The sequence below is a fragment of the Catharus ustulatus genome, chromosome 31, assembly GCF_009819885.2.
Source record: "Catharus ustulatus isolate bCatUst1 chromosome 31, bCatUst1.pri.v2, whole genome shotgun sequence".
NCBI classification, from domain to species: domain Eukaryota; kingdom Metazoa; phylum Chordata; class Aves; order Passeriformes; family Turdidae; genus Catharus; species Catharus ustulatus.
The window spans coordinates 3,343,037-3,354,801 of NC_046251.1; the positions used below are offsets into that span (position 1 = coordinate 3,343,037).

The 11,765-nt window shown below is 50.4% G+C and overlaps 1 protein-coding gene across 1 annotated transcript; it reads right to left on the minus strand.

Annotated features, from left to right (window-relative positions):
- Positions 1-4,232: 4,232 nt before the first annotated feature.
- LOC117009196 (keratin, type II cytoskeletal 4-like) lies at positions 4,233-11,461 on the minus strand. Its single transcript, XM_033083444.1, has 9 exons — positions 10,916-11,461; positions 9,581-9,795; positions 8,479-8,539; positions 8,111-8,206; positions 7,160-7,324; positions 6,473-6,598; positions 5,723-5,943; positions 5,335-5,363; positions 4,233-5,218 (listed from the first exon to the last, which is right to left on the minus strand). Exons 1-9 carry the CDS (start codon positions 11,459-11,461, stop codon positions 4,806-4,808), a joined length of 1,872 nt encoding a protein of 623 aa, XP_032939335.1. The 3' UTR covers positions 4,233-4,805.
- Between the last annotated feature and the right edge of the window lie 304 nt (positions 11,462-11,765).

Below are 11,765 nucleotides of genomic sequence, written 5' to 3' on the forward strand. Positions count from 1 at the left end.
GGCAGCGGCAGAGAAGGGCCCTGCACAGCCAGAGAGACTCCACAGCTCTCTGAGCAAAGGGAGCCCGGGAGCCCCTTTTATCCCCCAGGGATCTGGGCTTGGCTACATGGAAGTCCAGTGATCAATTTAGTGCCTTCATGGTTTTGACGTGCCAGGAGGCAGCTGTCTCCCTGAGACTCGTTAAACCCTGACTGCACCCAAACACACCTCCTGGGGCTGGATCCACTCAGCTGGAAGAGTTATCTAACACCCAGATTTCTGGCAGGAAGATCTCAGCCTGATTCACAACCTCTGTCTCCTCAAAGAGATGGGTTATTTATTTTTGTATTATTTTTGCCTAACCCTGGAAGTGTCCAAGGCCAGGCTGGGAGTGGCTTGGAGCCACCTGGGTTAATCCAAGGTGTCCCTGCCCACTGGACAGAGTAGAACAAGATGGTCTTTGAGATTACTTCCAAGCCAAACCATTCTGGGATTCCATGATTCTATAATTTACTCACTGTGAAATAAAATAATTTTAAAATATTATAAAACCAGAAATAATGTCTTAGATTCACAATTCTACTTAAAAGATGCAGCACATCAACACAGAGATCAGTGAAGAGTCCTCTGGACTACCTCAAGTGAAAGACAGTGAGAACAAAATGGTTAAATCTGAATAAAAATAATTCAAGGGGTTTCCTCACCCGAAGGCAGAAGGCAGTTTGATGTTCATGAAACCTGACATCCTTTTTGGGGCTCTGTTTTATCCAGTCTGCTGTTCCTACCCCCTTGGCAGGGACCATCTCTTTGGGATGACTTGACAACAATCAAGTTTTCCTCTTTCCCCTTTCCAGATGTAAGTATCACCTCAAATTTTGCCCATTTATACTCATTATTTAGCCTATGCAGGTTTTCTAGGCTTTTCCTCTGGATATTTGCATTTCTAGCGGACAAGTCCACTCCATGCAGAGGCTGTGTTTTGATTTGTCCAGCTGGCTGATGATGTGATTGATGCATTTTCATCGTGACCTTAAAACCATTTCAAAAATAGAGACAGATTTTCTGAAAAACTCTCTGCCCAGCTCTGTGGAACAATGTCATTTGCCCACTTTAGGATGTAGTCAGTACTGAGTTTCTGGCTCTCTCTAGTGACCTTTGAACCTTCCAACCAAAATGCTGCCAAAAGCAGATTTAACCACCATGAAAAATGCTCCCACAAATTCTCCTTATTTTACTTTCTGGCGTCCTTGGGAAAAAAAAAAAAAAAAAGATCAAATTCAACAGGTTGCGGTGGCATTTTCTGGCATCTCAGACTTTGTGGAACTGCAATGTTGAGAGTATTTTATCCCTCACATGCCAGGACTCAGCTGGTTTTTGGCATGGGGCTGCCCTGGTGGCTTTGCCTGAACTCTGCAGGACTGGAGCTTAAAATAAATATATTAAAATAAATATATTTACAGGACAGGACTCTGCTTGCTCTTCAAAACACATCCCTGTGCCCCAGTGCTACAAAACCATAAAGGAGCTAAAATCCCACTGGCATCTCTGGAAGAACAATTAAACAGGTGCTACTGAATACAGAAGACTAAATATCTGATTATCCCTGGAGAAATGCTGCCAGGCAGGCTCGAATGGGAGAGTTCGGGCACTGAAAGAGAATTTCCCTTTGCAGTGAGAAATGATTCCCAGATGGTGCAGGTCAGCTCGTTTCTTTTTGGAAAATGTGGGCCTGAATCTGGAACGTCACTTGAAATTCATGAGCATCCATTGCCTCGACGATTTGCATAAAATTCAAAGCCAGGGTGCGATGGGAAAATGAGATTTTGTCTTCATGGTTCCTTGACCCCAGTAAAGGCAGCTTGTCCTGAAGCTGAAGAACGGGTTCAGATCAGATGTTAGAGCTAAATGAATGTAATGGGATTAAAGGTGGGGCTGCCAAGAAGAAAGAGGGAATTGTCGCTTCAGGCTCCCACACTCTTCTCCCCTCGGCTCGTTATCCACAGGGTATGTGAGGGACACAAAGGCCACCTCAAAAATGCTCCCTTTCCTTCCTGGGCTGACTGGGGATGTGGAGGAGCCCAGGGCTGGGGCTCCAAACCCAGAGGCAGATGTGGCATTTTCATCTGTCTGTTTGGACCAACTCTGCCAGGCTCTGGGCTCAAGCTGGAAGAGGTAAAGCCAAAGTTAAATGTATGGAAGAAATTCCTCTTTGTGAGGGTGGGGAGGTCCTGCAATGGATTTCCCAGAGAAGGGGAAATCCCTCAGAGTGTCCAAGGCCAGGTTGGACGGGGCTTGGAGTGACCTGGGATAGTGGAAGGTGTCCCTGGCCATGGCAGGGTGTGGAATGAGATAGTTTATAAGATCCCTTCTAACCATTCCATGAATCCATAGTTTTAGACTCTATCCATTTATGAAAGGGTCTGTCCAGACCGATACTGTGCAGGATTTGACCTCCATCCACCCCAAACCCACATTCCTGGCTTTTTTCTCTCCAAAATACCCTGATCTACATGAACATCTGCAAGCAGGCAGCAGCAAATGTGGGTTTTGCAATAGCTGGGAGTTGAGGACAGGGATGATTAAAGGTTTTCTCCCAGAAATGCAAGAGCTGCCAGACTGCTTTTGTCCCCTGGGGAGCTGGCTGGCGTTTAGTGTTCAGGTATTGCTTTGCAGGGAGATGATCAACATAAATTATGAGCTGTTGGGGCACTGGAAGCTTCTTGTTTTGGGTGTTTCTGCTTGGTATTTACATAGAAATGAGATGGAGCCCGAGTTGTGTTCATGCAGCAGAAAAGATGAAGACAATGTTTCCAAAACCATCTTTAGCGGGGTGAGTTTTGCTTTCTCACCAAGGGCTGACCCACTTGTCTTTCACCACCCTGCAGCCACTGTGGCATTTATTAAAATAGAATTAGTTCTGCTCCCTGTTGATCACATCCAATATTCCATGAGGGGAGCGAGAATGCGTGAAGCCAGCAGAGCAGCAGAGGCTGGAACTCATCCCATGGTGGGTTCATCCCTGTCCTTTCTGGGACTGGGGGTTGAGCCCATCCTCCAGCCCTGGAGAGGCCGAGGGATAGAAGCTGTGAGTCAGCAGGGAAGTCTTGGAAGCTGAGTGGGACATGGGGGAATAAATTACAGCCCCTGGTTCTTGGTGAGCCGTTCACGGGCAGACCAGCCTGCCCACACCCTGTGCCGTTCCAGGCTGGATGAGGACACAGGGATTTCTCCAAGGGTGATGCAGAGCTGGCTCGGGGGTCGTTGGCTGTGCCATGGGGAGATGTGGGAAGGGAGGAGCTGCAGGGCTGGTTGGTGTTCCCGTAATTCCAGATGTGCATCCAGCTGGGTTGAGTTGCCACCATGGCAAGATCCCCCCAGCCGAGTTACTGGGACCCAGGAGAACTGGGAGCCCTGCAGAACTCCAGGAGCACTGAGACAACACTCAAGCATCTGGTGGGATTTTTGGGGTATCCTGTGCAGGGTCAGGACTGGATTCAAGGATCCTTGTGGGTCCATTCCCACCCAGGATATTCCATGATTCCATGACCCTCATAGAGAAAAAGGAGAGGGCAATGTGATTTCTGCTAAATCCCAGTTTCCTAAAATTGTGAGAGAGGATTTTCCTTCCCTGGAAGGGGTGATGGAGGGGCATGTCCAGCCTTATCTCCAGACCCTGCTGTTTGTGTGAATTCACATATTTTAAAGGAAGGTGGGGGTTGAGGAAGAAGCCCCTGGTGCTGCATTTTGGGAAACTGCACTTTTCTCTTCCTTTCTTCTAAAATCAACCCACTCTGGTGAGAGTTTAGCAGGTGTGGTGTGGGATTATTTTCCTGCGACTGCCTGAGCTGGTTCTCACTGATTTCTTTAAACAGGGGCCTGGCTGCCTTTTTGTTCCATCTCCAGACATCCCAGACACTGTGAGGGATCCAAGCAAACTGTATATCCCACAGATGGTTAAAGAGCCTCCTTTCCAGACTTCCTTGTGGCCACACTAATCAGTGGATGGAATAAAGGTATGCAAAGGTGCTTCAGGAAGGAGAGCAGACAAAAACTTCTTGAAGCTCCAAACTCCACCCATTTGGAGACTCAGGTTTGAGGAAATTTCTATGATTTGCAATATCAGGGAGGGAAATAAAGCCCAGGCAGTGCAGCATGAATTATGCATGGAGTTTATTGAAGGTACAGCTGAAAGTCTGGAGTAAGCGAAGGGTAATAACTCTGTTCACTTACACATGAAAAGCTTTAACTCCGTCTATTGCACACAGGAAAAACAACGCATGCATTTAACTACAGAAATATAAGGTGCTCGTTGGGGTGTAATTAAAATCTGCTCTACCAAACATGGTGTAGCAACCTGGACCAATTTACATAAGCATTCCTAACCCTCTTGTAAACAGGAAAAATTGGATTTTCTGCTGTCATTAAAGAAGTTAAATTACAGCTGCAGCTTCGTCTCGGACAATTAAATTGTGGCTTCTCTTTCTGAAGTTGGGATGACCAAATTTTTCATCCTTTTGCAATAGCTGCATTAGGGAAAGAAAGTCTCTGCTGGAAAAGGGCCAAGCAGGGAAGGGTGATTGAAAAGCCGAGGTGGTGTGTGGAGACAGGAATGCTCTCTGAAATGAAAATCTCACCTGGCTGAGGGGGGCACGGGGGAGTTTCCCCCAAGAAAGACACCAGCAGAGGGTGGGTTTTGTCAGGCAAAGGGTTTAGGCAGAGCGATGTCCTAGTGCATAGTTGTGTGATCCCTGTGGCTGTCAGAGGGAGGGGGGAATACTGTTTTATTGCAGAAATGCTGACTGTTCTCAAAGGCGCGGTGCGGGTCTCTACCGGCTCGTCCTGACCACGCGCACGGCTGTGCTGAAGCGGTTCCCGCACACCCCGGGCGCCGCGGGGATCAGCACGGGCCCGGCCCCGCACTGCTCCACGCCCGCGCACACCACGTTGCCCAGGTTGCCCAGGTTGCCCAGGGTGCCCAGGTTGCCCATGCCGGGGGCGCACTGCACCCCGTCCACCCCGGTGAGCACCTCCCTCCCCACGCAGCTGACCGCGCTCCTGGCCCCGAACCCTGCCCCGACCTTGGGGACACAATCCACGCTGCGGGTGCTGAAGCCGGCGCCGCCGAAGGACGAGACCATGCCCAGCCCCGCGCCGGCCCCTCCGCTCTTGACGCTGCATTTGCCTCCGATCCCGGACAGGGAGCGGCACTCCCCGACCGTGCCCCCGCCGCTGACCACGGCTGCGGGAGGGAAACACGCTCGGTCACGCCCGGAGCAGCCAAAACCCGGCTGTAAAGGAGCCTTACAAGCTTAAAAGGCTTGTAAGGAAATTAAGAGGGGGAGGTCATTAACTCACCTACGCTCACGGGGTTGCCGGTGCATATCCTGTCAAGGAAAGAAATGTCTCAGAGATGTATTTAGGGACATATTCCTCAAATTTACAGGCAAGTAGAACCCAGCCACTGCCTCTTTAGAAACCTGGCTTGTCCTTCAGCTCTTTAGGTGCAGCCTGCTGAGAGGAGCTTGTTCAAATTGCCCACAAAAGCACTGCAGGGTTGGAACCCTAATTCCATGGTCATACTAATATCCCATCCTCTATTTGGATGAGAGTGTGATCCCCTCTGCACCCCGTGGGAGGGAAAAGGGACCCTGCTCCCCTCTGCAGCTCTGGCTGCAGCATTTCTTTCTCCTCCTGTTGTCTTTTGCTGACCATCCTTAGGACGTGTATCTGGGGTTGCTCCTACCTGCTCTCCTCTCCCTCCAGCAGCGTCCTGTAAGTGGCAATCTCAATGTCCAGGGCCAGCTTGACGTTGAGCAGCTCCTGGTAGTCCCTGAGCAGACAGGCCATCTTGTCCTTGGCCTGCTGCAGAGCTGTCTGCAGGTCAACCAGCTTCTGCCGGGCGTCCTTGAGGGCACAGTCTCCCCGCTGCTCGGCGTCACAGATGGCTGTCTGCAGGGCTGAGATCTGGGGACAGCAGCACATGCCCACAGAGCTTCAGGAAAGTAAAGTAAAGCCCATCCATCCCATCCATCTCCTGCCATGGGCAGGGACACCTTCCACTAGTCCAGCCTGCTCCAAACCACATCCAACCTGGCCTTGGACACTTCCAGGCACAATTTTCTCGGGGCAAGAGGGCAGCCAAGGGTGATATTAAGGGGTATCTCCACAGTGTTGCTTATATGAACCCTTATTTCTCAGCCAGGAAGTGCCAGAGAGTCAAGATTAAAGCTGGATTTGTGGTGGCCAAGCTATATGGGATGGAAGGGATGGGATCTGTTGGCTGCAACCTGGTGAGGCCCTAGAGCAAACATTTATTCTGGTACCACCAAACCAACACATTTCTTATTTGCCAAGTGAGAAATAAATCTGCTTTTTTCTGTGCATGAACAGCAGATGAGAAGTTAAAATAGCTCTGATCTGGGGCAGGGGGTTCTTTGAAGCTCCACAGGATGGAGGAGCTGCACTCTCAGGTGGATCCATCCCTTGGTCCTACCTGTTTCTTCACATTGTCTGATTCACACTGCAGCTTCTGGATCATCCTGTTGAGCTCAGCAATCTCGCTCTGGTTGTTCCTTAGGTCATCACAGAACTTGCCCCGGCTGCTGTGGAGTTCCTCCAGCTGTTGTACAGGAGGAGGATGATGTCAGTGCACCCAAATCTCCCCTTCTCAGGGCCCCCTACCTTCCTGGGGAGATGGAAATCTCTGGAGCTGCACATCTCTGGTGTCCCCAGGGCACCACCCAGACATGGCCTCAGCCTGGACAAGGTGAGAGTCTCAGGTGAGTCCTGGACTTGTGATCTTGGAGGTCTTTTCCAGCCTTAGGGTTCTATGATTTGCCCTTTGGGAAGTAATGATTCTCCTCAGGGTGCACGAAGAGGACACCTCTGAACACTCTGATCTGCTCTGCTTGTGCCAGAATGTCTCAAACCACATTTTTAAGGCTAGTTTGGGGCTTTTTTGATATGACTTTCTTAAGCAAACTGGAGCTAATACACAGTGTGAGGTGGGTTAAGATTGCATCAGGGAGGACAGGAGTGGTCTCAGGAATGGTCTCAGGAATGGTCTCAGAAATGGTCTCAGGAATGGTCTCAGGAATGGTCTCAGGAATCGTCTCAGAAATGGTCTCAGGAATGGTCTCTCATGGAAATGGTCTCTCATGGAAATTTAAGGACTACTCACCCTGGTTTGGTAGAAAGCCTCCACCTCAGCCTTGCTCTTCTGGGCGATCTCCTCGTAGCAGCACTCCACGCTTTTGATGATGCCCTCCATGTCCAGGTCCCGGCTGTTGTCCATTTGCACGATGACAGAGGTGTCACACAGCTGACAGTCCAGCTGAGCCCTCTCCTGCAGGACCAGAGCATCAGTTCCATTCCCTCAACCAGCCCCAGCCAGGCCAGCAGCCACCCCAGCAAGGGGGATCTGGTGGGAGGAGGTTCTGCCCTGAGCTCCAACTGGGGTTCTCCTGTTGGATGGTTTGTGTCCAGCAAGACCTGGCAGCTGGGACCTGTTTTGGTGGCACAACATGGGATGGCTGCATGCTCTTCCCTAAGGAAGGGCAGGGAATCCTGGTGGAGCAGCCCACTCCTGCTTTCCTGGCCAATGCTTTCTGGACTGGGAATCCTTCAGGCGTGAGTTCCTTGGGCCCCACTGACCCCCACTGAAGGGGTCTAGCTCAAAAAGGTGTCAATGCAAAGTGTTCCCTGTGTGTTTTGTTAAAAACTTGTGAAATTTCAAACAGAAGTTTTATTTTCATAAAAAATATTGTGACTAATGTAAAAAACAAACAAACAAAAAAAAAGCCACCCCCAAATGAAACAAAAAAAACCCCAAACCAAGTTCTAGAAATATTGGGCCAACCCAGGGATGGTTTGGACTAGAATTTGAGAGGTTTCCAGGCAAAACATCCCTCCCCTTGTGGGCAGCACTGTAGGACACAATCACGACCCCCTCTGCCTTCCCAAAGTGGGTGTGACAGAGTTGTTATCAAATACATCTAAAGACATACACTTCTGGGCTGCACCTCCAGGATTTTCAGAAAAGACCTTTCCCCGCTCTCTGGGTGTAAGAGTGGGTGGGAAGGGCAGGAGATGATGCCCACCCCAGGGAGCAGATGGCAGCAGGAGCTCTTACCTCGGCATAGATGCACTTCAGGAACTCCAGCTGCTGCCGCAGGAGACCCACCCTCACCTCCAGCTCCTCCTTGGTCAGATAGAGACAATCCACATCCTGGAGAGGTACCAGGAATTTGGTGAGAAGAGGTGAAGGAACTATTATGGTAAATCCCAGGTTTTCTTTAGACTGGGAGGAAACCCCACTATTTCCAGCCCTTAGCACTGTGTGGGTTTGGGCTGCATGTGCTGAAAAACTCAGAGAGGCCCCAGATTCCTTGGGTTGCCTCATTTTTGGGGCATCAGGCTGTGCCATGGTGCCAGGACCCTCCACTTCTCCCACTGACCCCAGTCCCAGGGTTTGCCCACCCTCAGCTGCTCCTGACTCACCTTCTTGAGCACCACAAACTCATTCTCTGCTGCTGTGCGCTTGTTGATCTCATCTTCATACCTGCAGGAAAGCAGAGAGGGGAATGCTGAGCCCTGGGGGTCCCATCTCCATCCCCCAACCATCCAGTGCAGACCATGGGAAATGAGATTTCACTTTGCACCTCATTTTTTATTATTATTTTTGCTTTGTTCCTGTTTTTTACCCCCTCTCTACACTTTACTCAGCAGTTTTTGCCATGCCAGTGGTTTGGGTGGCTGGAGTCAGAGGACAGAAAATCCAGCCAAACCACCAGAAATGCAAAGCTGTAGGCTTGGATTGCTGCTTCCAGCCCTTCTGCTTTGTGAGATGTTTTTCCAGAGCAGCCAGGACTCTGCTCAAAGTGCTCATGGGGAGACTGTGGCCAAAATGCCTCAGGGGAAGGTCAGGAGCTTGAGCAACCTGTGAAACTCCAGGGTGAGTGAGGAGCACAGTCAGGGCATAATGAACCATAATTGGGACCTGCAAGAACTTTCACAACATGATGATTCTGTGAGTTGGACCTGCTCAGTGGTGGCTCAGCAAGAAAAAACACCTGAGATGATGAACTCTGGGGAAAGTTGATCCAGTGACCTGGTTTGTGGCTTAGCAGAGCACACGGGGAGATATTAAGGAGTATCTATGGCTTAGATTAAAAAAAAAAAATAATAATTCCTAAATTCCGTCTGGGAAGAGAGAATGAATCCCAACATGATGTGGGTAAAGAGTGGTGTGGAGGAAATTGGCTGACATTTTTTTTTGTTTTGTGGGAATGGATGGCACTGGAGAAGACACAGGCATAGGTGATGGGGGAGATTTGATATGGCAAATCACAGGGGTGTGCAGGAGGCAGAGGAAAAGTGGTTTCCTATCCTGCTCCCTAAGGAAACTGGGCTTGAAAACATCTCCCAGTGCATCCCCAGCATCTCCAGTGCAGCACTGGATGCCCAGTGCAGGAAATTTCACCCACTACTGAGGCTACTTGCCCTGTGCCCCAGTTTGTTGGTCCATCCAGTGCAATTTCCTTAGACTCACACTCAGGAACACCACCCAAGCCAGCAACACCCGGGTCTGTGTGTGACTTACTTGCACTTGAACTCCTGAACCAGGTCCCGCAGGCACCGCTCCTCGTTCTCCAGCCGCTCACGCTCCCCCATCACACACTCCAGCTGCTTCCTCAGGTTGCAGATGAAGTTCTCAAACACAGGCTCCAAGTTTCTCCGGGATGCTGGGAGCACATACTGCTGCAGCAGCTCCCACTTGGTGGTCAGCACCTTGTTCTGCTGCTCCAGCAGCCGCACCTGGGCAAGGAAGAGATGGGAGAGTCAGGCTCCTGTCACAGGGTTTCTGCACTTCCCAAAGGGAGAAGTGAAAATCAAATCAGAATTGCAAATGGTCAGGTGCTGCTGTCTCAGGGGGTTGAGTGGGACCAGCATCTTCTCTGAGCTAAACTAGTCCCACCCAGGACTTGAATCTCAGGCTGAGCAACATCAGTGCCTTCAATCTGTGCTGAGGCCAAGCCTGGGTTGAACACACGCTGGCTCAGCCAGACAATTCCCCTCCTCTCCCAGAACTGGATCCTCGGCCTCCTGGTGGGCCCAGGGCTGTAACAAGTCTTTCTCAGCACTAAAAGCTCCATCCAGGACCTCATTTGGATGTATCTGATTTAAACTGCAATAGTGGATACTTATCATGCCTTTCTGCTTCTAGATTAAAGGGCTCTCTAGGAGCTTGATGGGTCATGAATAAGTCATTTCACAAATGGGAAGAAGCAGGAGTTGCTGCTCCTGGGTGGATTCAGTTTTTCCAGTTGCAGAACAACTCTCCAGGAAAATCAAGATCAAATGAGACAGAGCAGATTTTCTTTGCTGTTTGAAAAATTATTTCCCATAACAGCTGTCTAAACAGTCATGAAAACCCTTGAATGTAGCCAAGAAAACTTACATATTTTTAGAAAATCACCAAATCATTTCATTCACTGGAGGGACAGAGAAGTTAAAATAGTTCCTCCCATTTTAGTTAAATTCATCCTTCCAAATCACCGTAATGAAACACAAGCTATTTTAAGAATGCAGTAGTCCTTTGGAGTTTATAGATTTGTGAAAGCAACATCAGATTATACACTTGAATTAAAATTTCCTATCCTTCTGTGTCTTCATCTCATCACTCACAGGTTTGGATTTACCTGGAGCTGCTCCAGACTGAGCTCTTTAGCAGGTTGATGACCATCCAAAGATACAACACTGATGGTGTTGCCTTGGTGCAAGGCTCAAATCCAAAAGGTCTGCAGGCCAGGACCACCATGGCTCATCTCAAATGTTTGAATACCAGGGCACCAGGAGAAACAGCCCCCCGTGCTGTCTTTGGGGACATGCACCCTTCAGAGCTGAGGGACACGGGGCAGGGAAAGCAGGGTCTCACCTTGTCGATGAAACAGGCAAACTGGTTGTTGAGGTTCTTGATCTGCTCCTTCTCGTGGGTCCGCACCTGGCACTCCTCGGGGTCCACGCCCACGCACAGGGGCTTGAGGAGCTCTGGGTGGATGCTGACGCCGCGGATCCCCTCGGACCTCCCTCCGCCGAGGCCGATGCCGATGCCACCGCCGTAGCCCCCCATGGCCACGCCATCACCCAGGCCTCTGTAGCTGCCCAGGCCCCCGAAGCTCGCACAGTTCCCAAAGCCCACGACGGTGCCAAAGCGGCCCCCGCCGTACGCGACCCCGCAGCGCCCGACGCCGGCACCGCCGTAGACCCCGCTGCGGCAGCTCCCGCCGAAGGAAATCCTTTGGCCTCGGCCCAGGTCACAGACACTGCGGCTGCTGAAGCCACCGATCCCACACCTGCGTCCCACGGGCTGGCACACGGAGGCCGAGCTGCTGTTGGCCCTGCCCAGGCCGCAGACAGCAGAGGCCGAGGAGAAGCCTCGTCTTCCCAGGATGGAGCCAGAGGTGTAGCACTGTCGGCTCATGGTGCTGGGGTGGGCGGGCAGTGACAGCGATGCGGAGCAGCGAGACAGGAGCAGGGACTGGAAGAAGGAGATCTCCTTTAGCTCCTCTGAGGCACAGCCCTTCTCCTTATATACATTTCAGGAGGTGCCTCAGATGCAAAAATTTAATTTATCCACTGGGTTTGGTCTGCCTGGCAGCAAGGAATGGCTTCCAACATTTTAAACCCACAGCAAACACTTCTATCTCATATGAAATAATGTGGAAATTAAAATAAACTGCTTTGCTTGCAAGCTTCAGTTTCAGGACTTATATTTTACTTAATTA